We start from the raw sequence: 27969 nt of genomic DNA on the forward strand, positions 1-27969 counted from the left end.
TAATCTCTGGGGAAGTGTATTTATCTTCTCACTAGTTCCAAACTCGAGGACACAGATCTCATCTCGTACTTTCATATATTTCCACAGAGCCTAGGAGGTTACCTTGCACATTTTAGACAGTGAGTAAATACTTGTATGATTACTATATATACCTATGTGTAGCTATAAACCTATACTGTCCAGTATATTACCCCACAGGTTTTTCCCATGTCTAATTCACCTCAATTGTTATAAAATCCTATTATAAAGAGATTTGTGCTATATTATTTTCCACCTCTTGGTTTTTGTTTTTATTTAAGATTTTATTTATTTATTTGACAGAAACACAGCGAGAGAGGGAACACAAGCAGGGGGAGTAGGAGAGGGAGAATCAGGCTTCCCACAGAGCAGGGAGCCAGATGCGGGGCTGGATCCCAGGACCCTGGGATCATGACCTGAGCCGAAGGCAGACCCTTAACCGACTGAGCCACCCAGGCGCCCCACACCTCTTGGGTTCTTACAGTGCTGTATATATTCAGGTACTCACCAAATCTATACTGTTTAATAAGAAGCAGTCTGATGTGCAAACAACTTCTAGCCTACGTTGTTCCAACTTCAGTTTTCTGGCCGCAGAGTTTAAGGTGTTTTAAATATGCTACAGAGTGTAAGGAATTACCATTATCAGACATATTTTCCCAGGGGATGCCTTTTATTCATTCTCTCCTGGGCTTCAATTTTCTGAGACAGAGAGAGACAGAGAGATGCATTTTGAACCTTTCACTACACCTGGCGACATGAAGCAGCTAACTCTACAGTCAGGTTCCACACCAACGAGCGAGATTCGCCACGCTCTGCGGGCCCGACCCTCGGCTGACATCCCGGCACCGCCCTCCCGGAGAAACTCAGCCGCCTGCCGGCGCTTGGGGGCGGGGAGGCGGAGTGGCGCGCGGCCATCTCTGTGCGGGGCGGCCCTCCGCCCACGTGGTGCGGCGCCCACGGCCATCTTTGTGCGGGGCTGCGCTTCCGCCGGCGCGGCAGCTGGGACTCCGCAGTGGGTTGCGGGCGATGGAGCGGTGGGTGATCCCGCAGCTCCGGCTGTGGCTGCTGTTGCTATTACTGCCCCCAGTGCCGGGCCGCCAGAAGGAGTCAGGTGGGCTCCGGGCAGGGCAGAGCCTGCCGCTGGGGCTCCGGGTCGGGTCCGGTCCGCAAGCGCTCTCCCGCCCCCCTTGGTTTCCCGGTGCGGCGGGCGGCCAGCTGATGCTGTGGCCGCTGGAGCGCAAAGCTGGCCAGAGGGCACGGGGGAGCCTTGGAGCGGAGAGTGAGAGCGTCTGGTTGCCTGGCGCTGCTTTTACTGCCCAGGACCCTGGAGAGTAATCCGACTTTCAGGATTGGGATAGTGGGGAAGAGAGGGAATTGTGTTCACCCACAGCGGGTGTCGCCTGCGCTTGGTTACACTGCTCCTCCCTAAAACACACTGGGGGATAATTCGTGTGCGTGCGTGTGTGTGGTTCTTAATGAATTGCCAGAGAGATGAAGGGAGAATTAAAGTTTGTGGCTTTTAACTGATCCTCTTTATAGGGTTCACTTTGATTAGTAAAAGATGAGCATATGTGTCACCAGTTTATTCATAGCTTTCTGAGTGCCAGGCTTGGACATTTTCCAATTTCTCGGACACCTGACAGCCCGAGTAGAAGAGCAGACTTGACATGAGTGCTGGAGAGTTACAGAATGACTCCTTCCTGGCATTTCGTTTCCACCAGTGGAATGGGAAGGGGTGTCTAAAAGTTTTGGCCTTCTGTTGGTTCTGCATGCTTGCTGCTAGCAAATGAGAATGCCCAGGGTATTTTGTTAACTCTCATTTACTTCTTGAAGGTTCAAAATGGAAAGTATTTATTGACCAAATTAACAGGTCTTTGGAGAATTATGAACCATGTTCAAGTCAAAATTGCAGCTGCTACCATGGGTGAGTTCTTTTCTTTGATGTGTCTTTGAGAGTTTAGTGCTTGTCACAAGAAGTCCCCTAAAATCCCCAAGAGACCTGGGTTACAGTGATCAGAGTGCCAAGCATGCCTTGATAAAAGACAAGGTTCCTGCAGTAGGTTTTCTCTTTCTAGGGAACAAAAATCTACTAGGATAGGAGAGGCCCAGGTGGTCTCAGCAAGGCTACTTACTCCTTGGAGTTAGCTACACATAGTTATCTGTGTTCCCCACTGGACTGAAAGCTTCTTGAGGTCAAGGCCTATGTCTTAATCAGTGTTGCATCCCTGGTGCTGGCTTACTGAGTAAGTACTCAGTAAATATTGTCAGGGGAATGAACATATTTATAAATGAACCTAATCATAATTTCTTGTTGGTTATTTTTAAAGTTGCAAATTATGGCTGAGAGGGTAGTGTGGTAGAAAGGTTACTTTGAAAGCAGCCGTGGGTTCTAGGATCTGCAGAACTCCCACTAATTATCGCTGTGGCAAGTCACTTAACTTCTCTGGGTCTCAGATTCCTCATCAGCTAAATAACAGGGTCCTTTAGTTCCTCATTGTGTTATTCTATGACTCCTCAAAAAATTCACCTAATGCTTTTGGTACTTGTTGAAAACTATATACTGAACTTTAAAAGGGATACAAAATAGTGTAATTTCTGGTTACTGCTGTCAGGCTGTGAGAATATGTGAGGTGAGTGGGGACCAGACAGACCAGAACAAGGGAGTCAGTCTGAGACCAAGGACATCAGACAGTGTCAGACTCTAAGGCATAGATCATACCTTCTGTGGGAATCAGAGAAGGGGAGGTCAGTGGGAGGACATGGGTGTTGTGTATCAAAGCAGGAATGTGCATCAAGCAGAGGAGGGGCAATCCAGATGGAGAGAGGAAGAAGAGAAATTGACTTGCTTTTTCCTCTTTGTGGCTTTGTCGTTTGGGTTTAGATTACCTGTGTGCTTCTGGGGGAAACTCATTTCTGCCCTTTATTCTTTCTCTGGTTTACTGTGTCTTCTAATACTAAATCTAAACCCACAGATAGGAAGTAGGTGGAATGGTACCACTTTCTTGACCTGCTTTCCTTGACGATTCACATTCTTTCCCAGGGTCATAGAAGAGGATCTGACTCCTTTCCGAGGAGGCATCTCCAGGAAGATGATGGCGGAGGTAGTCAGACGGAAACTAGGGACCCACTATCAGATCATTAAGAACAGATTATACCGAGAGAATGACTGCATGTTCCCTTCAAGGTAAGAATTATGAGGTAGATATATCTTCCGATCTTCTTATATATGGGCTTACTTGATACTGTTCTTTTTAATTAAAGGGACCCACAGGTGAATCTCTCCTCACATTTCAGAGGGGCTAGAAAATAGTGACAAGCTCTTCTTACCTGGGGATTTTCCTTGCCAACTCCTGCCCCCCTTTCTCCTATATTAAAGTCTGTCTCCTCTTTCTTCTTGAGGCTTGGGCACATCACTGGTTGTACTGGCTATGGCTCTGCCCTCATCTTTCCCCAGATATAGAAGCTGCAGGGCACAAGCTGATTGAGACCTGGTAGGAGTGAGCTGGGCTCAAGGAGGAGAAACATTGAGTGTTTATCATGGGTCAAGTATTGTTCTAGATACTGAATATTTGAAGAAGGGTGGCTGAAAGACAAGAGTAACTGGGGCTGCAGATTACGCAGGCTACACTAGCCAGGAATTCAGATGTGAAAGTTGAGGTAACATATCAGTGGGCTGAGGGCTCGGGGTGATTAGGGAGGGTCATGGACTGAGCCTGGAAGTTGGGTTTAGGTAGCATTATATATTTATACAACAAACGAGAAACTTCCCTTTTAGGGGTCTTTTTTTTTTAAACTCAAATCTTTATAAAATTATGAAGTACAAAATTCAGAGGCCATGGTATTCCCCTGCCTAAGATCTTCTTTCTAAACAATCTCTATTCTGTCATTAAAAGTAAAGTAATTGAGGGACACCTGGGTGGCTCAGTCAGTTAACTGCCTTCAGCTCAGGTCATGATCCCAGGGTCCTGGCCTCGAGCCCTGGGTCAGGCTTCCCCCCTCAGTGGGGAGTCTGCTTCTTCCTCTCCCTCTCCCCCCCTCCTGCTTGTGCTCTCTCTCTCTCAAATAAATAAAATCTTAAAGTAAATGAGCAGTATTGCAAGTAACATCCATCCATATGGACATAATGAATTTTTCTTAATAACAACTTTATTACAAGTTAGTACATTTTCATTGTCAAAAATACATAAAAACAACAACAAAAAAGAAAATAAAGATCACTTAATATCCTACTACCTTGAAGTAATCACAATTACATTTTTGTTATCAAGTGTCGGGGCAAATAAGGTGGTAGTGAGCAAAATTATTGAGGTATTTTATTTTTATTTTTTAAGATTTTATTTATTTGAGAATGAGAGAGCACGTGAGCATGAGTGTGGGGAGGGGCAGAGGGAGAGGGAGAAGCAGACTTCCTGCTGAGCAGGGAGTCCTGTCGAGGGGCTTGATCCCAGGACCCTGAGATCATGACCTGAGCCAAAGGCAGACGCTTAACCAACTGAGCCACCTAGGTGCCCCTATTGAGGTATTTTAAACAGACATTTGTTTCATTATTTGGGATACTAATAGAAACTTTATAGATTATGAGTGTAGAGGAATTTCTAATTTCTACAAATGAAAAAGAAAATAGGAGTATAGACATTGTTAGACTTTGATAGTTTACCTAATGTTTAATAGTTAGCCAAACAATTTCCAGATGAAATTAAATACTTTCAAAGTTTCTGAAAGGCACATACCTCTCATTCCAGACCTCATAACATTTTGGTCAGAATCATGAGCTCTTAGAAATGTTCTTAAGGAAGCACAGGACCTTTCATTGACAATAAAATAGTCTATATCTCTAATGCATGGAAAGTTCCCTATCTCAACTACGTACACAACTAAGGAAACAGAGTTGAGCAAAAAAGAAACAAAATGAAATATTCAGAACCAGTGTCCTTAATGAAATGGATACAGTTGAATAATATCTCAGATTCCCATCTAGCCAAAACAGTATCTTTCTAGGTCTAGATACTTTTAATTCATCCAGTGGGAGAAGCCTGTATGGCATTTAGAAAATTTTATTCTGAACAAAGTAAAATGTAAATTCAGCAGTTAAAGAATGAGCTGAGAGATTTTGCTGAGGAACCAGAGCACCATCTAATTAAATGACTGGAGACATGTCATTTCAAAGATGGAGAATAATGGTATTTTTAAAATAATAACTTTAGTGAGGTATGGCTGACATAAACTGCGCACACTTAAAGTATACAACTTGGTAAGTTTCTTGATGTTCATTATCTTTTTAAAATTAATTTATTCTTTTTTTTTTTTTAAAGATTTTATTTATTTATTTGAGAGAGAGAGAATGAGAGATAGAGAACACGAGAGGGAAGAGGGTCAGAAGGAGAAGCAGACTCCCTGCTGAGCAGGGAGCCCAATGTGGGACTCGATCCCGGGACTCCAGGATCATGACCTGAGCCGAAGGCAGTCGCTTAACCGACTGAGCCACCCAGGCACCCTAAAATTAATTTATTCTTAATTGAAGTATAGTTAATATACAGTATTATATTAGTTTCAAGTGTACAACATAGTGATTCAGCATGTATATGCATTACAAAATGCTCACCCTGATACGTGTAGTTAGCACCTATCACCATACAAAGTGATTATAGCATTATTGAGTATATTCCCTATGACTTCTTTTTATTGAAGCGTCGTGACACACAACGTTAAACTTAGTTTCAGGTGTACAACATAGTAATTCTGGACAACTCTGTATACTTTGCTGTGCTCACCACAAGTGTAGTTACTGTCTTTAACCGTACAACACTATTATAGTACCATTGACTGTATTCCCTATGCTGTCCTTTTTATCGTCATGACTTATTCATTCCATAATTGGAAGCCCGTATCTCTCATTCTCCTTCATCCATTTTGCCCCATCCTCTCACCCCCTTTCGCTTTGGCAGCCGTCAGTTTGTTCTCTGTATTTATGGGTCTGTTTCTGCGTTTTGTTTATTCGTTTGTTTATAGGTTTATAGGTTCTCACTTATAGGTTCCACATATAAGTGAAATCATATGGATTTATTTATTTATTAAGTCTTTTTGGTGCATGGTATTTGTCTTTCTCTGTCTGACTTATTTCACTTAGCATAATACCCTCTGGGTCCATCCATGTTGTCACAAATGCCGAGATCTCATTCTTTCTTACGGCTGATTAATATTCTATTATATTATCTAATAATAATATCTGTATGGTATATTTTATATATATATATATATATATATATACACACACACATCTTTATCCATTTATCTATTGATGGGCACTTAGGTTGTTTCCATATGTGGACTATTGTAAATAATGCTGCAGTAAACATAGGGGTATATATATCTTTTCAAATTAGTATTTTTGTTTTCTTTGGATAAATACCCCCTAAAAGCAGAATTACCAAATCATAAGGTATTTCTATTTTTAATTTTTTTGAGGCACCTCCATACTGTTTTCCACAGTGGCTGCACCAATTTGCATTCCCAGCAATAGTGCACGAGGGTTCTCTTCTCTTCACATCCTTGCCAACATTTGTTATTTCTTGTCTTTTTCATAATAGCCATTCTGACTGGTGTGAGGTGATGATGTCTCATTATGGTTTTGATTTGCATTTCCCTGATGATTAGTGATGCTGAATATTTTTTCACGTGTCTGTTGGCCATCTGTACATCTTCTTTGGAATATGTTTATTCATGTCCTCTGCCCATTTTTTCATTGGATTGTTTTTTGGTATTGAATTATATTAGTTCTTTATTTACCCTTTACCAGATATATCATTTGCAAATATCTTCTTCCATTTAGTATGTTGTCTTTTTGTTTTGTTGTTTCCTTCACTGTACAAAAGCTTTTTAGTTTGATGTAGTCGCAATTGTTTATTTTTGCTTTTGTTGCCCTTGCCTGAAGAGACAGTTCTAAAAAGATATTGCTAAGACTAACATCCAAGAGTTTACTGCCTGTTTTCTTTTAGGAGTTTTATGGTTTCAAGCCTTGTACTTAGGTCTTTAATGCATTTGAGTTTGTTTTTGTATATGGTATAAGAAAGTGGTCCAGTTTCATTCTTTTGCACGTAGCTGTCCAGGTTTCCCAACACCATTTATTGAAGAAGGTATTTTTTCTCCATTGTATACTCTTGCCTCCTCTATCATAGATTAATTAACCATACAATTGTGGGTTTATTTCTGGACTCTCTATTCTGTTCTAGTGATCTATGTGTCCATTTTTGTGTCAATGCCATACTATTTTGATTATTATTGCTTTGTAGTATAGTTCAAAACCTGGAATTATGATACCTCCAGCTATGTTCTTCTTTCTCAAGATTGCTCTGGCCATCCAGAGTCGTTTGTGGTTCCATACAAATTTTAGGATTATTTGTGCTAGTTCTGTGGAAAATGCAATTGGTGTTTTGATAGAAGCATTGAATGTATAGATTGCTTTCAGGAGCATGGACATTTTATCAGTATTAATTCTGCCAATCCATGAGTATGGTATGTCTTTCCATTTATTTGTATCATCTTAAATTTCTTCCATCAAGTACAGTTTTCAGAACAGGTCCTCTACCTCATTGGTTAAATTTATTACTAGGTGAAAATAGAGCTACCATATGATCCAGCAATTGCACTACTGGGTATTTACCCCAAAGATACAAATGTAGGGATCCAAAGGGGTACGTGCACCCCAATGTTTATAGCAGCAATGTCCACGATAGCCAAACTGTGGAAAGAGCCAAGATCTCCATCGACAGATGAATGGATAAAGAAGATGTGGTATATATACACAATGGAATATTATGCAGCCATCAAAAGGAATGAGATCTTGCCATTTGCAACGACGTGGATGGAACTGGAGGGTGTTATGCTGAGTGAAATAAGTCAATCAGAGAAAGACATGTATCATATGACCTCACTGATATGAGGAATTCTTAATCTCAGCAAACAAACTGAGGGTTGCTGGAGTGGTGGGGGGTGGGAGGGATGGGGTGCCTGGGTGATAGACATTGGGGAGGGTATGTGCTATGGTGAGCACTGTGAATTGTGCAAGACTGTTGAATCACAGATCTGTACCTCTGAAACAAATAATGCAACATATGTTAAGAAAAAAGAAAAAGAAGAAGATAGCAGGAGGGGAAGAATGAAGGGGAGTAAGTCGGAGGGGGAGACGAACCATGAGAGACGATGGACTCTGAAAAACAAACTGAGGGTTCTAGAGGGGAGGAGGGTGGGGGGATGGGTTAGCCTGGTGATGGGTATTCAAGAGGGCACGTTCTGCGTGGAGCACTGGGTGTTATGCACAAACAATGAATCATGGAACACTACATCACAAACTAATGATGTAATGTATGGTGATTAACATAACAATAAAAAATTTAAAAAAATTATTACTAGGTATTTTGTTCACTATACTGTGCATGAGATCTCTAGGGCTTATTTACTACTTGTAAGTTTGTACCTTTAAGCACCATCTATCCTCTCCCCCCTCTGGCAACCACCATTTTTTCTCTCTTTTTACAAGTTTGGCTTTTGGGACATTTCTTTAATATGGTTGAGCATCTTTTCTTTTGTTTATGAATCACTGATATTTTTTGCAGTAACCTCCCCATATATAAGTCAGTATTTTAAATCAGTCATTTCTATGCTGCTGGAAAACTTTGGTTGAACCCTGGAATGCTGCCCCCAGGCTAGTGCTGGTCAGGACCTCAAAGAATGGGGCAGAAGAGCTAAGCTGTCAGTGTATCCTCTCTTTCCAGAAGTCCTCTGAGGATACCTGGAGAGGCTAATCAGAAAGCTATACAGGCATACCTTGTTCTGTTGTTGCCTCACTTTTATTGCATCTGGCAGATACTGCATTTTTTCTTTTTTTTTACAAAGTGAAGGTTTGTGGCAACCCTGCGTCAAACAAGTCTATTGGTGCCATTTTTCTAACAGCATTTGTTTACTTCATGTCTCTGTATCACATTTTGGTGATTCGTTCAATATTTCAAATTTTAGTATTATTACTATATTTGTTATGGTGATCTGTGATCAGTGATTACAGCTCACTGAAAGCTCAGATGATTGTTAGCATTTTTATTTATTTATTTATTTAAGATTTTATTTTATTCATTTGACAGAGAGAGAGACAGCGAGAGAGGGAACACAAGCAGGGGGAGTGGGAGAGGGAGAAGCAGGCTTTGCGCTGAGCAGGGAGCCCAATGCGGGGCTCCATCCCAGGACCCTGAGATCATGACCTGAGCGGAAGGCAGACACTTAACGACTGAGCCACCCAGGCACCCCTTGTTAGCATTTTTTAGCAATAAAGTGTCTTTAATTAAGGTATACATGTTGTTGGGGCGCCTGGGTGGCTCAGTTGTTAAGCATCTGCCTTCGGCTCAGATCATGATCCCAGGGTCCTGGGATCGAGCCCCGCATCGGGCTCCCTGCTCAGCGGGAAGCCTGCTTCTCCCTCTCCCACTTCCCCTGCTTGTGTTTCCTCTCTCGCTGTGTCTCTCTCTGTCAAATAAATAAATAAAACCTTTTAAAAAAAAAGATATACACGTTGTTTTTTTAGACATAATACTATCACTGAATACTTAATAGACCCCAGTATAGTATAAACATAATTGTGTACATAACACTCCTTTTCTGACTTGCAAAACTGATTTTGATAGTGTTCTGTACTCAAGTTGAAGGCAATAAAAGTTTTCCTATCTTTCTTCCTAAATTATGAGACTTAATTTTGGTGGAAAGAAAAAAAATCTTTGTGAGAAGCAAAGCCCAAGGGACACAATTAGAAAATTAGCTTTCTCCAGTTCTTATCAAAATTTGTATCTTGTTTACTAGTTAAACAAAAGGGGAAATTAAGAAAAAAAACTAGGAATAGATAGAGAAGAGGTGGTAGGAGTAGCAATAATACATCCTCCAAACTTATGACCTAGTTGGAAAATTTCATTAAGTATTGCAAGCTGGAGGAGGTTAGCTAGGAAAGATAACCTGCACGATATAAAAGAATAGAAAAGTCTTTTTAGAATCATTGCTTTCAGGAAACTTTGCAGTAGGCTGATGATCTGAACACTGGCTTTCAAAGTGGGAATGGGACCCTGTTTTGTCCTATGGCAGACACTAGTCTGGTGAATTTGTGGTATTTCTGGTTGGCAGGTGTAGTGGTGTTGAACACTTCATTTTGGAAGTTATCGGGCGGCTTCCAGACATGGAAATGGTGATCAATGTACGAGATTATCCTCAGGTTCCTAAGTGGATGGAGCCGGCCATTCCAGTCTTCTCCTTCAGTAAGGTAAGTGTGGGAAGAACTGTATGGGGAGATGGAGGGTGGTCCTCTAGAGTATGAGTAGGAGATGATTGTCCTGTGACAGAGTCTGATGGGTAATGGTGAGGATGAGACCTGGATTCCAGGAATTGGTCTGTGTCCCTCTTAGCTTCACAGTGGCTGAGCAATAAGACTGAGGAGATGGGTAATGTGAAAGTGTCTATAGGGCTAGGGATGAAGGGTAGGGAATGATGGAGGCCTGAAGAGCCACTGAAGGCAAGGTTCAGAGATCCTACGGAGCATGGGATAAAGTGGCTCAAGATAGCTCATGGGCTTGGAGTTAGGAAACACCTTCGTTCAAAAAATATTTGTTGAGCTCCTATATATATAGTCCTATCTGTCCTATCTGTCAGTCTATCGTAGGGGCTCAGCATAGCTAACAGTGAAACTGAAGGTGGTAGATAACTCCACACAGTTTGTGCCTAAACAGTGTGTTGAGGGGATAGGCCTGGGATATCCAAGAGGGATATGTGAGAGAGTGATCTTTGGGTCTAGTTATGGAGGAATAGGAGTACTAGCTCACACCTGTGGACTTGGAGAACTTGGGACAGTTAATATCTTCTCAGTGCTCAGGTTCTTGCAAATATTTATTGGCAGGGATGGGCCTTAGTTCCCTAGAGATTAGGCATGAACACATTTAGGGGGAGGCCTTGAAGAGAATAGATAGAAGATTCTATGGGGGAAGAGTGGATTTAGGAAAACCCTATGGACTTTGAGAAAAGGAACACCATCTCTGATTTGGTTTCTCCAAAGAGGGACCTTATATCCATACTTTTTCTTTATCACAGTTTACTTTCTCTCTAGACTTATTTCCTGTGTTGCAAGTGGGCTGAGGCCACATTGGTGTTGTGTTTCCCATGGTTTAGCCTCATTTATCAAAAGTGCTTGGTCTCGCTGTTTATCCTAAAACCCTCCCAGAAGAACAGATAGAGGCTCCCATGTACGTCAGTAAGGACTTTATGTTTGTTATTTATTTGTTGTTTTGGTGGATGGTAAAGTATGACCATCAGTATACTTTCTTTTCATCTTTACTTTTCTTTTCTTTCTTTTTTAAAACCAGTGACTCCTAGTCCCTAGAGAGGGATTTTAGTCTTTCATCTTTATAGGAATTGTTCAGCTTCTCTTGAGCAGCTGTTATGCCTGAGCTGCTTGATGAATCACGTACCATTTTTTAGAAGGATTTGAGAAAAGGTGAACAGCATATTGCATGTGTAATTCCAGTGAAGAAACCAAAGAGTTAGAGGTCTGTCAGTGGCCAGAATTTTAATAGAAGTAACCATAAAAAGGGGAACAAATGTTTTTTTTTTCTTTTTTTTTTTTTTTGGAACAAATGGTTTTAAACTTTTTTCAAAAGATGTAGGATGATATCCCTTTCCCCCGTCCTGCCCATCAGCACTTCTGGTCCTGACCAACAAATAACCAAGAATTTACTGACCAACTGGTGTGAGCTCCACAATACCACAGTATTAGGTAATACTAATTAACACTTATTGAGTACTTACCATGTACCAAGCACTGGTCTAAGCTTTTCACATGTACTAACTCATTTAATATTCAAAACCAACCCATTAGATAGATAACATTATTGGTATTATTATTTCTTGCATCATAAAGATAAGGAAACTGAGGCATAGAAAAATTAAGTAACTTGTCTGGAGTTGTAAAGAAGTAGAATCAGCATTCAAACTCAGATGATCTGTTTCAAGAGCCCACGCTCTTAACCATTGCACTGTGATTCTTGCTCTCAAAAGACCCATTTAGGAAATAATCTGGAACTGGTAAGACAGTATATACTATAAGTGTAATAGCAGTTAAAAGATGAGAGAGTTCCTTAAACTAAAAACCCTAACAGTGTAATAATGTCCTCTAGAAAAACAGAACTTTGGGTAACTGGAAAAGTTGACTTTTAATGAGATTTCAAATTCTGGGATTCAATGAGCCCATGAATTTTAACCCATGGTCATTTTTCCCTTTTAATGTCTAGAGTGTAGACTTTGCAGACAAGGGAAAACAGATGTGTGGCAATGTTAACACTAGAGCAAGACCTCTGTCCAGATCCTGTGGCATGACAGTAGTTTGCTTCTTCTCTCTCTGTTCTGAGACTGATTTTGAACAACCCTTCTGTTTCTGTTGAAGACATCAGAGTACCATGATATCATGTATCCTGCTTGGACATTTTGGGAAGGGGGACCTGCTGTTTGGCCAATTTATCCTACAGGTCTTGGACGGTGGGACCTCTTCAGAGAAGATCTGGTAAGGTAGGTCCTTTAGAGAGGTTTTCTTTGTCCTTCTTTGTGGGTCTTCCTGAAATAAACAGTAGGGTATACATAATTATTTACTTTAAAATGACTAACTTTTAAGTTAAAAACAAAAGAAAAACTGCTTACAGCTTAAGCAATTTTGTATGTGTATAAAATACTTATATATCCACAAGAAAAGAGCAGAAGAACCTACCCTAAAGTATCAGCAGTGCCTCTGTGGAAAGGATTATTGGGGCCCTTTCTTTTCTTCTTTAAATTTTTCTGTATTTTTAAGATTCTCCAAATAAGAGTGAATTCCTTTTATAATTAGAAAAAAATGAATGACCATGTTGTGGAGAATAGAGAATGACTTGGAGGAACGTAAATGCACTTTATAATTTAGAGCTAAGTCCTCCAGGTGGGGATGAGGAGGGCATAAATGTCCCAGAGATATCTCAATTACAAGCTTATTCCGGATCCTCCTGATTCACAACGGAGACGTGCCTGCGCCAGTTGACTGATCTGCTATCATTTCAGAATTTAGATTGTCCAGGTCATCCAAGCTGTAGGTATTTATTACCTGGCTACATTTCACATTAATGATTCAATCAACATTGGTACCTAATTAGCATACTTCTAGAAATATGGTCTTTATAGGTCTCAGGTAATGGGAAAGCAAAAATTTAATTCAACTTTATTTCCACAAATATCTGTCACCTGTACCACATGTGGCTGGAGATTCAATGGGGGTGAAAAGAATGTCCCTTTCCTGGAGAAACAGGTAGGGCTGCAGTCCTTAGTGGCAGTTGGAGCCGCCAGGTAAAGAATGAGTCTATTATCCAGTAGGTGTTATTTTGAAAATTCTTTTTTTTAAGATTTTATTTAGTAGAGAGAGAAAGAGAGCAAGCGCATGAGCTGGGGGGAGGAGCAGAGAGGGAGGGAGCGGGACAAGCAGCCTCCCCTCTGAGCACGGAGCTCAATGCAGGGGGCCTTGATCCCAGGACCCTGAGATCATGACCTGAGCCAAAGTCAGACGGTTAGTCGACTGAGCCACTCAGGAGCCCCAAAAATTATTTTTTAAGATACCTCGGTCTCATATTTCATTGAACTAGGACTGGAAATTGTCCTTTTCAATTCTTTATTTCAGGGATGAGGGAAGGAAGGCCCAGAGAAATTGAGTGACTTGGTTAAGGTCAGGAACCAATTTAGGCCGAAGTCCAGGCGTCCACACTACCAGTTAACCTTACCTATGCTCTCCAGACATTGAGACCATCATTTCCTATGTAGCTTTTGGTTTTGAACACAAGTTTAAAAGGGAAAAATAAAAAGGTCTTAACTTTTTTTTTTAAGATTTTATTTATTTATTTGACAGACACAGTGAGAGAGGGAACACAAGCAGGGGCAGAGGGAGAGGGAGAAGCAGGCTTCCCGCTGAGCAGGGAGCCCAATGCGGGGCTCGATCCCAGGACCCAGTGATCAATACCTGAGCAGAAGGCAGACATTTAACAACTGAGCCACCCAGGCGCCCCTAAAAAGGTCTTTAACCAGTTTTTCTTTAAGTTATTCTTGGCCTTAATTATCTAATCCTTTTTTTTTTTTCAGGTAATTGCAAATGCTCTTTTCACATTCTTCCTTCTTTTTACAGCTCTTTTTTGACCTGCTATACATCTACTTTGTTTTGTTTTTAGAAGAGAGAGAGTGTGAGCTGGGGGCAGGGGGTGGGGGGAGCAGCAGAAGGAGAGGGAGAGAATCTTAAGCAGGTTTTGTGCTGAGTGTGGAGCCTGACAAGGGGATCAGTGTCACAACCCTGAGATCATGACTCGAACCAAAATCAAGAATTGGATGCTCAACTGACTGAGCCACCCAGGCACCCCCTACTTTGTTTCTTAAATCCTCAAAAACAAGCTGTTTTTCTGATTATGAAACCTATACATGCTCATAAAAATGTATGTCTAACATCAGCAACTTTCCCACTGACTTGTTAGTGTGTCTTAGAAATCTTTCCATGTCAGTACATATGAAACTACCTCATTATTTTTATCAGTTGCATGATATTCCATTGTGGGGATAATAATTTACCTCATTATTTTCTGTAATAGACTTCTAGGCCACATATGTAATACATGCACAATTTCTTTTTTTCTAGACTATTTGAGAGTATGTTGCACACCTTATGACCCTGTACATCTTAATATGTTAGTGTGTATTTCCTAAGAGCAAGGGTATTCTCTTTTATAACCATGCTGCAATGATCAAATTCAGGAAACAATATTGGTACAACATTTAATTATGCCAGTAATGTCCTATATGGCACATTCTGCCTCCAGTACATGATACAATCCAGGCTCGTGTGTTGCATTTAGCGGTCATGTCTGTTTAGTCTCCTGTGATCGGGAACAGCTCCTTAGTCTGTCTTTCTCTTTCATAACATGGACATTTTGAAGAATGCAGGCTGTGCATTTTATAGAATGTTCTTCAATTTGGTTTTGTCTGTTTTTCATGATTAGATTCAACTCACGCATCCCTGGCCCGAATACTTACCTAAGTGATTTGCATCCATCCACGCCTCTTTAGAGCTGTTTATTTTGATCACCTGGTCAAGGTGTTGCCAATTCCTCCACTGTGTAGTTACTGTGCCCCTCCCACCTTGTAAACTACTAAGCAATTTTTAGGGACATAGATTATCTTTTAAAATCTAAGCTTATAAGAACATATTTTTCTTTTGGTATCTTCCCCTCTTATTCTTCAGTTGAATTTATTTATGGGGCACCTGGATGGCTCAGTCAGTTAAGCAACTGCCTTCAGCTCAGGTCATGATCTCTGGGTCCTAGAACCAAGCCCTGAGTTGGGCTCCCTGCTCAGTGGGGAGTCTGCTTCTCCCTCTCCCTTTGCCCCTCCCCCCACCCCCACTGTCTCTCTCAAATAAATAAATAAATAAAATCTTTAAAAAAAAGTATATGATCATAGAATTACAGTTTTATTTTTTAGAGCCTTCCATTCAGAAGTTCTAGCCATGTGATTTCATTTCTTAATTTGAAACTTTAATAATCTGTTTGTTTATCTGCATTGATGCCTGCCTACTCTTTTTCTATTTTTCTAATCTTTTGGGAGTTTGTCCCCATTGACTTACTTTTCACTCTGTAGAAGAATTAAGTGTTTCTGTAGATTTAAAGATTTCTGTCTCTACTGTCACGGGGTGGTTATAAAAGAGGTCTGACTCAGCACCAGGGTGCCACTTTTAACACTTGCCTGGGAAAAAAAGTCCTAACATAGGTCTTTTGAGGGGTAGGTAGGTGGATAGAAAGAAAGAGGGCGAGGGAAAACAGAGATGGTACAAGTCTGTGTATATTAAATGCAGCTTTCCCAGGGACTGAGGACATTTATACTCAAAATTTCAGTGTAAATTGATACTTTTTTGTTAGGTAGTTTGGCAATGTATATCAAAATATAAAATGTGTATGTCTTTGACCCAGCCATTTCACTTCTAGAATTTATGCCAAAGAGTTAATTAGACAAGTATGTAAAGATGTGTACACAAAGATGTTCACTACAGTGTTGTTTCTTAAAGCAGAAAGTTGGAAACTTCTTAAAAGCCCATGAATAAGTAATGAAGTGAATTATGACATGGCTGTAAAATGGAATATTGTGCATGAGTGCAAAGTAAAGGGACTCTGGGTTCAAACTCTGGCTCTTATTAGCTGTGTGACTCTGGGCAAACTGCTTAGCCTCTCGAGAACCTCAACTATAAAGTAAGGATAATAAAACCCACTTCAAGAGTTTGTGAGAATGAGTATGTGTGTGTGTATATATATATATATGATCTCTGTTATATAGAGCAAGGTTTCTCAATATTGGTAGTACTGAATTTCGGGCTGGATCATTCTTTGTTGTAGGGGGCTTCCCCGGGCATTGCAGGATATTTAGCATCCTTGGTCTTAATGTCACTAAATGCCAGTAGCAGTCCCCCAGTAGTGACATTCAAAAATGTCTATAGTCATGGCCAAATGTCTTCTGGGAGAAAGGGGCAAAATCACCACCAGCAGAGAACTACTGATACGGAGAAATGACTGGAAGGAAATTCTTCACAGAAACGTTAAATTGCTAAAAGTGGGATTGGGAAGGTTCCAGATGATTTTTTTCTACTTTTACTTTATGCTTTTCCATTAGAATTTTCTATAATGAGGATATATCATTTTTTCCACTAAAAAAAATCTCATAAAACAAAAATAACCCAGGGTTATGGTGTTTCTTTTTTGGTGGGAGGGCATATGGAGCACAGTGATAGATAGTTCTGGCCTTGGATTGGAGAATCCAGTAAAGATGGTCCAGCAAGAAAGAGCTATAAGATAGGCCAGGAAAATGAGCAATGCTCTCAGCTGAGAGAAAATGAGTAATGTGACATTTATGTATCTAAAAGTATCTCTACTTAACAAGTTTATATCCTAAGTCTCTCCATTATGGTAAACAGCCCCCAATCCCTCATTAACTCCAGTTCAGCCCTTCCCCTCCTTTTTCAGAGGAAGACACTGTGCAACTTCTGTGCAGGTTTCCTACGAAGGAAGTTAAGAATGATGCATCTGTGAGCTAGCAGTTTCAGCAAGGAAAGCTGGTCATGGTAATGTGTACTGAGACCTGAGTTTCAGGGACTTTGACGGAGCACTTAGTACAGTCTCAAGAACATCAGGATGCTTTGCAACATCAGACAAATTTCTGGTGATACTGCCTGTGCATCCAAAAAATGAAGTCAAGGAGTGATTTGTTTTCTTACCTTTAATTCAATTTCTGATATTTTCTGCAGTTCTCTTTGCCTATTAAATTTATCAGTAGCAGCACTCTAGTTAAAGTAGAGAAGAAATCCTCATTGTATTGCATTTAACAGCTCTACACATGTCATTTAGAACTTGGGAATTTTTTTTTTTTTAGATTTTATTTATTTATTTAGAGAGAGAGTGCATGTGCACGTGCCTAAGCAGGGGAAGGGACAGAGGGAGAGAGAATCTCAAGCCAACTCCCTGCTGAATGAGGAGCCTGATGTGGGGCTCAGTCTCAGGACCCTGAGATCATGACCCGAGCTGAAATCAAGAGTCAGATGCTTAACTGACTGAGCCACGTAGGTACCCTGGGAACTTTTCTTTCAGTGTTGTTAACTTATTAGTGGAGCAATGGATTGTAGATATTATTGGCCAGCACCTCCAAAGAAGTGAAGTAACAACAAAAGGGAATATAATGTCATTGAGGGCTTTTTCTTTTGAGAGCCTGGGTCAGAGTTATTTAAAAATGTGAAGTTCTGAGCTAATCTTCAGAACTGGTTAAAACACATCCTCATATAGTTCAGAGAAAAACATAGAAACTAACTGAAATCTAATTTTAGGTCAGCAGCACAGTGGCCATGGAAAAAGAAAAATTCTACAGCATATTTCCGAGGATCAAGGTGACTATATTTTCTGATAATTTACGAAGATATTTGTAAGATACAAATAATTTTGAGGGTGTGAAGAACTGTAGTTCAAGGAGAAAGCTAGGATAACTAAGAAGTAAATGTAGAATCATAGAATTTTAGACTAGAGAAGAACTCAAATTATTTGCCCAAATCACTCTTTTTTTTGAAGAGAGCGCATACGTGTGAGCAGGGGAGGAGAGAGAGAGAATCTTAAGGCTTCATGCCCAGCCTGGAGCCTGACTCAGGGCTTGATCTCACGACCCTGAGATCATGACCTGAGCCGAAATCAAGAGTCAGATGCTTAACTGACTGAGCCACCCAGGCGCCCCTTGCCCAAATCACTCTTAATTGAACTGAAATTGAAAGAAGTAAAATTCATTCATCTAGTCATTCAACAGGTATTAACAGAGTGCCTTGAGTGTGTTAGGCATTGAATATATATTGAAGAGAACACCTGACTTGTCCTCTTGCCTAAGAGATTATAGTTTTCTACAGGGAGCTTCTGACCTGGCTCTCTGCTAGTCACTGCTAGTTAATGGCAGAGCAGCATCCATTACCAGATATCCTGACTGCCTTTTTCATGAGGCCATGTGGCTGCCAAATAGTGGTGGAAAGCACAGACTGAGACTGGTGGAAATGGAAAGGGAAGCAGGGAAGAAGAAGAAGAGGAGGGAGAGGGAAATGTTGGGCAAGGACCCTCTCTCTCCATGTTGCTCAGACCTACATCCCCGGTGCCAAGAACAGTACCTAGCATGCAGATACATGATGAATATTTGCTGTACAGATGAACAGAACAGGGAGAAGGGTTTAGTCGTTTTCCTGGTCAGTTCTTGTCGGAGATCACACCTTCTATTTACTTGGGCCGTGAACTTGAGAATGCAGACAGGCCCAGCAGCCACTGCTTACTGGTCCTTACCAACTTCTCTGATTCTCAGATCTGGAGATCACAGCTTCTTAACTTGGGACCTGTGTGTGGACTTGAAGAGTTCTAGGACTTCCTCTAAATTATATGGGGATATGGGCACTTTTCTAGAGAGCAGGCCACAGGGAGTCTAGGACCCCTCAAATGTCAAGACCATCTGCTACTTGAACCATAACTTGGACTTTTTCTACATATAATCTTCAGGTTTTTAAGCCCTTTAGCTTTCTTTTTAATTTAAATATTGTGCTGGACTGTACAGAACACAGACAACAAAGGTCATGTAGCTATTTTGGGGAGGGGTGATTACCTAGTCACAGAGCTGTGAGTACTAATGATTATAGAGGCTACATGAACTCTGCTAAAAGGGAACTCATTCCTTGGGATATGTCTGTAGTGCCCAGAGAAACGTAATCTTAAAGATTAGATGCAAGCACAAAAGGGCCCAATATTCCCCATCCCTGCAGGGTAGAGTAGGGAACAGCCGGGAACACCTGTATGCCTCAGGGCCCAGTAAGCCCCTCCTCTGCTGTGAAAATAACCAATAAGTTATACGTCTCTGTGTATGGTCATTGCACTGCTTACCTTTCAGATATTGGGAACAGTATTATGGTGTGGGACACATTGTTTTATGTCACATGTTTCTTTTCTAGGACAAGTCCAGAACGAGACCCTCTCATTCTTCTATCTCGGAAAAATCCAAAACTTGTTGACGCAGAATACACCAAAAACCAGGCCTGGAAATCTATGAAAGTAATCACCAATCATCTGACTAGAACCATAGCAGTGCACGTTCGCGTTCAAAAAACATTGCCACCTGGGTAGAATTCCAGATTAAGTTTCCTGTCAGTGGTAGATGGATGTAGAGAAAGTTCCACAAACTAGTATTAGCATATATGTAAATTACTCTTTTTCAAACTCACGTTGGTTTTCTGGGCCGTATTATGAGTAGTATTTTTTACCACTTTGAAGGTTTAAACCAGAGGACACCAACTTTTTATGGAAAGGGCCAAATGGTAAATATTTTAGGCTTTGTGGATTATATGGTCTTGTTGTTGCTCAGCTGCCATCACAGGGGAAAGCAGTCACAGACAATATGTAAATGAATGAGCCAGGCTGTGTCCTAATAAAACTTTATTTATGGCACAGAAATTTGAATTTCATGTAATTTCCACATGTCATAAATACTCTTCTTTGGATATTTTTCAAGCATTTGAAACCTAAAATATTCTTAGTTTGTGGGATACAAAAACAAGCAGTGGTCCAGATTTGGCCTATGGGCTGTAATTTGCCAACCCCTGGTTTAAACCAGTGGTTCTTAACTCTGACTATACAATCCAATCAGAGAGCTTTAAAAAAAATGAATCAAATGAATCAGAGTCTCTGGGGATGGGGTCCAGGCATCTTCATTTGTTTGAAAATAAGGATTTATGTTTCAAAATGAATAAAACATATGTAACTGAGATATTATAATTGAATGCCAGGACTAAGGATTAGGTGAACAGGTAAAACCAGGTCGGGAGGAGGAAGTGGGGGATTCAGAGAGGTGAACTGTAAGGTGAAGTGAGCAATGACTGGCTCCTTCAGGTTGGGGTTCATCTCTGTCTTCTTAACTGTGTGACTTCTTGCCATATTCAAAGAACTTTAAGGCCTAAATATCCTCTTTTGAAATTTCCATATACCACATGAGGATGAGAAGAAAAAAAGTTTTAGACTTCTTGTGGGAAAACTAAGCGTATCTGAGATGTATTATTTTGATAGTTTTAATCGAATAGGAGCAAAAGTCTAAGAAACTTTGTTGAAAAATAAAAATATGAAAAATGTATCCATTCAGCACAGCCTATACTGTGGGAAGCTACGAAAGCAAACCAGACTTATTTCCCTCATTAAGACGTTTACCATCTGGCAGGGTAGCTGGAATATAGATGGGGGTCTCAAACTGAAATGCCCCTGGGGGCCACAGGCATGAGCAAGAAAGAGCACTAAATGTCCGGTCATTTCTGCCAAGGGAATAGAAGCCGAGTTTACCAGACCTTCCTTTTTCTTTATAAGAAAACTTGGAAATCTGGATTTTTGTAAGAAATATCTTACCACCTGTGAATGTTGGCAATGGTTTGAATTTTTATTTTTAAATACTTTGCATCCCCAACAGAATCTGTGTGTGGGTTACACCTCTAAGCCCACCAGCCACCACCTGTAACATCCTCTATGTATAATTTACACAGAGTGAAACATGCTGTAGGTTAGGACCTCTAAGTTCAGAGAAGGATCCACATGGCCCTGGGAGCTTAAACTCTAAAATCAGACAGGTCCTTGCTCTTCTCCTTAGGCCCACATGCCCCTGAACAAGTCTCCCAACTTTTCAAGGTCATGGCTTCTTCATCTATAAAATGAGATAACATCTCTGAATGGATTTATTCAGGACACTGAAATGAGGTCATGTTTATGGAATGCTCAGTAATGCTTGCTGCACAGTGGTCTTCAATAAATACTACCACTCTCAATACTAACAGCTTCCTTTTCGCTTAAAGGATACTTTGGGGAAGCCAGCTGCTAAGGATGTCCATCTTGTGGATCACTGCAAATACAAGTAAGGCTTCCAGGATTCCTGACTCTTGGCTTCCCTGTTGCATTCAGAATAGCTTCACTTTGGGGCAGAACTTCAATACTAGGGCCCCGCTGGGGTTTATGAAAGTCCTGTTCATTCATTTGGTTGTTGTTTACCGAGACCATGCTGTGTGCACGAGGCTCTCGCCTGAGTTCTGCGGGAATTGCAGAGACAATAATGGTCCCTGCCTCCATAGACCTTGCTGCTAGTAAGCAAAGTGGTGGGACTCCCTCTCTCCACACCCCATCCAGCCAAGAGCTGAAGTTAGATGAAGTATTTATCAGGTAAAGAAGGGTTTATGTTTCAAAATGAATAAAGTATATGTAACTAAAATATTATAATTCAATGCTAGGACTAAGGATTAGGTGAACAGGAAAAACCAGGTCAGGAGGAGGAAGTAGGGGGATTCAGAGAGGTGAATACTGATTACACTGCACAGTGGGAAGTATAAGGTAGAAGCAACTCTAGTTGGAGACAGGGGTGCATAAGAAATGCTGAAAAGAAAATGTTCTAACATGGCTTTTTTTCAGAGGGTATTTCTTTGAAGATTGATTATGTATGCCTGGTTCTCTTCTCCCAACTTCAGAAGAAGAGGGAACAGGGACCAACAGAGGCTTTGGTGGGGTACCTTATGGGAAAAACAAGATTTTGGGGAGCCATGACTCATTAGAGACATTAGGCCCAGGAAAGCTTATAGGAAAGCATAAGCTACTGTCTCCATCTGAGCCTTGTATCTCTGTCTAGCACCCAGCTCGTGGCCCTATCTAGCTCTGTCTGGAGAAAGAATCCTCCTTCCTGCCTCACCCTGACATTCCCTGGAACAGTCAGTAGCCCCTGGAATCCCACAGGGATATGTGGATGTGTCCTGGAAAGCTGAAAATAGAAAGGGAGGGGAGAGGGGTCATAAAAGGAGAGAAAGAGAGGAGGGAATAAGAAGAAAAAGATATTTGTGGCAGCAGACATATAGTATCAGGTATATTTTGCTCTTTCTTTCCCAGGTATCTGTTTAATTTTCGAGGTGTAGCTGCAAGTTTCCGGTTCAAACACCTCTTCCTGTGTGGTTCACTTGTTTTCCATGTTGGTGATGAGTGGCTGGAATTCTTCTATCCACAACTGAAGCCGTGGATTCACTATATCCCAGTCAAAACAGATCTCTCCAATGTCCAGTGAGTGGCTCTCACCCAAGCAGAGTGCCTAATGATTCCCACAATCTGCCTCTAAGACCCCGGCCATTTAAGACATTTACTACTCATGACTCTTTCCCTTGACAGCTTTTTCTCCTTACATGGTTTGCATATATAATGTCACTATTCAACTAGGCTGTAAGTGAGATTTAATTTGAAAAAGTGCTCTAAAGCTAGTTTAAAATGTAACATTCAGATAATACACAGTAGAAAAGCTCTTATCTCTCAAAGACTAAAGATAAGGATATTAGATGTTGTCTAATTGATATTGTCAAAGGGACTTTCAGATACAACATGAGAACTGACCCCACTGAAGCTGAGGCAGATTTTCTCACATGATAGAAACTAAGAAGAGATATGGAAAGGGGCCAGAAACATAAGCCCAGTGCCCTTTTCTGGGGGCAGGAGCAGGAGATAGAAAGGAAATTTTTCTTCATTGTTGATATTTGATGTGTATCATTGAACATTTCTCTATTTTCTCACATATGTCCCACATCTACAACAGGTTGCCTTCAGCCTGTGTGTGGGCTTTTGTTGTTGTTTTGGTCTTGTGAGGACTCTAATATCTGTGCTTTAAAAAAGAAATAATCCATTATCCACCTATCTAGAGATTAACCATAGATCTCAGTGTATGGTCTTTCTTTCTTTTTTCTTTTCACATTTAAGGAACTGTTTTTATTTTTATTTTTTTATCTATTTAAATTTTACTAGTTAACAAAATTTAGTGCAGTATTGGTTTCTGGAGTAGAATTCGGTGATTCCTCACTTACATACAACACCCGGTGCTCATCACAGCAAGTGCCCTCCTTAATACCCATCACCTGTCTAGCCCATCCCCCACCCACCTCCCTCCATCAACCCTGTTTGTTCTCTGTCATTAAGAGTCCCTTATGGTTTGTTTTCCCTCTCTCCTTTTTTACTTTCCCCCCTTCCCATATGTTCATCTGTTTTCTTTTTAAATTCTACATATGAGTGAGATCATATGGTGTTTTTCTTTCTCCGACTGACTTATTTCACTTAGCATAATACAGTCTAGCTCCATCCACATTGTTATAAATGGCAAGATTTCATTCTTTATGATGGCTGAATAATATTCCATTGTGTATATATACCACGACTTCTTTATCCATTCTTCAGTTGATGGACATTTGGGCTGTCCCCATAGGTTGGCTATTGTGGATAAGGCTGCTATAAACATCAGGGTGCATGTACCCCTTTGAATCTGTATTTTTTTTATCCTTTGGGTAAATATCTAGTAGTGCAATTGCTAAGATATAGGGTAGTTCTGTTTTTAACTTTTTGAGGAACCTCCGGACTGTTCTCCAGAGTGGTTGCACCAGTTTGCATTCCCACCAGCAATGCAAGAGGGTTCCCCTTTCTCCACATCTTCACCAATACCTAGTGTTTCTTGTGTTGTTAATTTTACCCATTCTGACAGGTGTGAGGTGGCATCTTATCATGGGTTTGATTTGTATTTCCCTGGTGATGAGTGATGTTGAGCATTTTTGCATGTGTCTGTTAGCCATCTGGATGTCTTCTTTGGAAAAGTGTCTATTCGTGTCTTCTGCCCATTTCTTAATTTGATTATTTGTTTTTTGGGTGTTGAGTTTGGTAAGTTCTTTATAGATTTTGGATACTAACCCTTTATCAGATATGTCATTTGCAAATATCTTCTCTCATTCCGTAGGCTGCCTTTTATTTTTGTTAATGGTTTCCTTTGCTGTGCAGATGCTTTTTATCTTGATAAAGACAAAACAGTTCATTTTTGCTTTTGTTTCCCTTGCCTCTGGTGACATGTCTAATAATATGGCTGTTGCTACAGCCAAGGTCAGAGGTTACTGCCTGTGTTCCCCTCTAGGATTTGGATAGATTCCTGTCTCAGATTTAAGTCTTTCATCCATTTTGAATTTATTTTTGTGTCTGGTGTAAGGAAGTGGTCCAGTTTCATTCTTCTGCATGTTGCTGTCCAGTTTTCCCAACACCATTTGTTGAAGAGACTGTCTTTTTTTCCATTAGATATTCTTTCCTGCTTTGTTGAAGATTAGTTGACTATATAGTTGTGAGTCCATTTCTGGGTTCTCTATTCTGTTCCATTGATCTATTTGTCTATTTTTGTGCCAGTATATATATGGTCTTTCTTTCTTAGTTTGGTCTGTATTTTAGAGTCTAATAATTCTTTCAATTTTAGGGAGTTGTTGCATTTTGTAAAAGCAAATGATGATGTGGCTCAAGAAATTGCTGAAAGGTAAGCTCTGTTCATTTTTCCTTTTCATCCCCGTTTTGCCCCAGCTAAAGGTATATGAATGTTGTTATCATGGTGATATCTGGATTTCATCCTCACTATACAGAGATAATCAGAATTAAAGCTGTCCAGGAGGAAAACACACATTCACATATATCCCAGGCCCATCCTTTATAGAAGTAGACTGAAATCTTTGAGGTAATTAAACATGTACAGAATTTCTGAGCATTCACTGCTTATGTGTTTGTTTTTTACGAAAAAAATATTAAATTTTGGGCAACTGGATGGCTCAGTTGTTAAGCGTCTGCCTTCGGCTCAGGTCATGGTCCCAGGGCCCTGGGATCGAGGTCCGCATTGGGCTCCCTGCTCCGTAGGGAGCCTGCTTCTCCCTCTCCCACTCCCCCTGCTTGTGTTTCCTCTCTCGCTGCGTCTCTCTCTGTCAAAAAAATTTTTTTTAAAGAAAAATATATTAAGTTTTATTGCTAAGTGCATGTATGTGGCTAGGATGGCTATAGGGTTGGCTCAGAATCAAGAGTTAATTCATATAAAGCATAAGCATTCTGAACAGTGCTTACCACAAGGTAAGCAGTCACATGTAAGCTATTAGTATTATTAAATGCTCTGCTTTAAATGTTCTTGTTAATCTTGTCTCTAGGGGAAGCCAGTTTATTATGAACCACTTGCAGATGGAAGACGTCACCTGTTACTGGGAGAGCCTGTTGACTGAATACTCTAAATTCCTATCCTATAATGTAACAAGAAGGAAAGGCTATGATCAGATTATTCCCAAAATTTTGAAAACTGAACTCTAGGCATCATCAGCGGACCACAGTCCTCTCTGGCAGCAGCTCTCAGATATCCTGTGGTGAGAAGCTTACCATGAGTGCGGCACCTATACCTTGAATACTGTTATCAAGCCAAATATCTGGTTTTCCTTATCATGCTGCACCCAGAGCAACTCCTGAGAAAGATCCAAAATGTGTATGATACAGACCTGAAGCAGCTCAATGCTTTGGCTGAATAAGGACCAGAAATCATGAGATGTGGGTTTTTAACCCAGTTCTACTTTTTATTTTCTTAAGACCAATCACAGCTTGTGCCTCAGATGATCCATACATGAATCTCCATCACCGTGAAACTGACTGTGTCTGTGGGATGATACTTTGTCCCATTATTTGGAGCAGAAAATTAATCATTTGGAACTAGTACAGCTCATCACCGCAGTTCTGCAGTTATTCTAGGTTTGATCTCTGTCACTGTATTTTACTGTAGGAAGCCCTATAGGGTTTGTGAAAAACACTTGGGGATCATTTCCTGAAAGGTCTAAGGAAGCAGTTTGTACCATGCAATGATGGGGCAGTTCTCTTTTGTAAAAGCATAGGCTTTTTAGTACTCAGGAGGTTTCTGTAATGCTACAGAGAAAGGGGCCAATTGCCTGAGTAATTATTGCAATTGGATTTCAAGTTCCCCTTTTGTGCCTTCACACACTTGTTTTTATTGTCTCTATTTAAAAAACAAAAAAAGACAAAAACCTCTTAATAAATGTAGGAAGTAGTCCTCATTTTTGAAAGGAACTGTGCATAAAACAGCAGTCCTTCCTCACTCCTTGCACACCCTTAACATTTTTCCTCTTGAAATTGGCAGCAGTCCATATCCTCAAAGGTGTGCAGGGACCTCAAGGAGTCTTCACCTATGAAATGTTACACTGGGAGTTTAGACCATCCAACTTGAGCACTTACTTATGTTGGAGATACTTCAGTGCAAATCCATGTTGGAGTACCTCCTTTCCCCTCTTTTCCCTTTTTGAAAAACACATTTGGATAGTAATTTAATCTCTCAGGATGCACTCCCTAGCACAGTCAAAAATGAAGAAAACTTTTTAGATGAAAACCCACAGAGTCTGGTGACTCAGAACCAACTTCGTCCCTTAGGCCCAACTTTTTCACATTGAAATCAACTCTTTTCCTTTGCTTAAGAACTGTTCAGTATTAGTTGGTTTCAAAATTAGTAAATGTAAGTTTCAGTCATATAAAATCAGGTATTTTATTCCATTAGTGAGAAATGTATTTGGCTTTTTAAACTTCCTTCCACAAAAGTTTAAGTCTAAGGACTTTTTAGAGGAGTTGAATATCCTTGGTAAGATCATTGCGTAGAATAAGGCAGACATTGAAAGATGTTTTGTTTCTGAGTATTAAAAATTAATGGGGACCATGTCTTTAGGTGCTAGAAGTCTAGCGGTAAGCAGTCTGGATTTCTGAGTTGTACTGTAGTTTTGCCTTGTCAATATGAGGCCCCAGTAGATGTTCTCTTTCTGTGTTTTAATTTTCCTGTCACTAAACTAGAAACAGAATTTTCTATCCTTTGGATTAGGAGCTGAAACTGCATTTCCCTGGGAATTTCCCATTTTGCTTCAAGTTCCAGCTCAAGCATCTCATCTCTGAATCTTTTCTTTCATTCCTCTGGGCAGTTAGGGGCTATCATAAAACTTTGCTCATGCCTGTTATATAACATCACATTGCACTGTAGTTATTTGACTGTTTCTGCTACTGTTCTATGGGCTTCTTGATGGGTGGGAATCATGTTTTACACATCTTGATGTCTCTATTACCCAGTACAGTGCCTCGCATAGAGTAGATACAAAGAATTATTGGAAGAATGGATGGGTGGATGGATGGATGGATGGATGGATGGATGGAGGCAGTTGACTTGACTAGATCCTCTTTATAGATAGACTATAGCCATTGGCTCCTAAGGGGGACTGGACAAGACTGTAAAAGTGGGATCAATGCAGATTCTTATCTGCTCTTTGAATAGTCAATAAGGTCATCTTTGTATTTAAATTCAGGAAATGTTATTCAGATTTTATACTTATCTGTTTACCTCAGTGTAGGCGGTATGAGGATGGTGTGTAACAATATGAAAAATGTATGTTTTTGGAAATAATTTTTATCCCCATAACTTTTGAAGGTTGTTGTTGTTTGTTGTTAACAC

General features: G+C 40.4%; 1 protein-coding gene across 1 annotated transcript; it reads left to right on the forward strand.

Annotated features, from left to right (window-relative positions):
• Positions 1–984: 984 nt before the first annotated feature.
• On the forward strand, positions 985–27936 carry POGLUT1 (protein O-glucosyltransferase 1). Its single transcript, XM_028110678.2, has 11 exons — positions 985–1129; positions 1852–1942; positions 3059–3202; positions 10177–10312; positions 12482–12603; positions 17957–18016; positions 19598–19697; positions 21476–21534; positions 22551–22718; positions 24925–24981; positions 25634–27936. The coding sequence occupies exons 1-11, from the start codon at positions 1045–1047 to the stop codon at positions 25788–25790; spliced, it is 1179 nt and encodes a 392-aa protein (XP_027966479.1). The 5' UTR covers positions 985–1044; the 3' UTR covers positions 25791–27936.
• Positions 27937–27969: the final 33 nt, after the last annotated feature.

This window comes from Eumetopias jubatus, unplaced genomic scaffold (assembly GCF_037043125.1).
Source record: "Eumetopias jubatus isolate StellerSeaLion01/CBP00866 unplaced genomic scaffold, mEumJub1_p1.0 scaffold_1, whole genome shotgun sequence".
NCBI lineage: Eukaryota > Metazoa > Chordata > Mammalia > Carnivora > Otariidae > Eumetopias > Eumetopias jubatus.

Bases quoted from the DNA above. Each gene is read 5' to 3' on its own strand.
- POGLUT1 (XM_028110678.2), top strand. From the start codon at position 1,045: ATGGAGCGGTGGGTGATCCCGCAGCTCCGGCTGTGGCTGCTGTTGCTA. The intron at 1,943-3,058 runs GTGAGTTCTTTT...ATTCTTTCCCAG, and splicing joins AATTGCAGCTGCTACCATGG to GGTCATAGAAGAGGATCTGA. The intron at 19,698-21,475 runs GTAATCACCAAT...TTTCGCTTAAAG, and splicing joins AGGCCTGGAAATCTATGAAA to GATACTTTGGGGAAGCCAGC.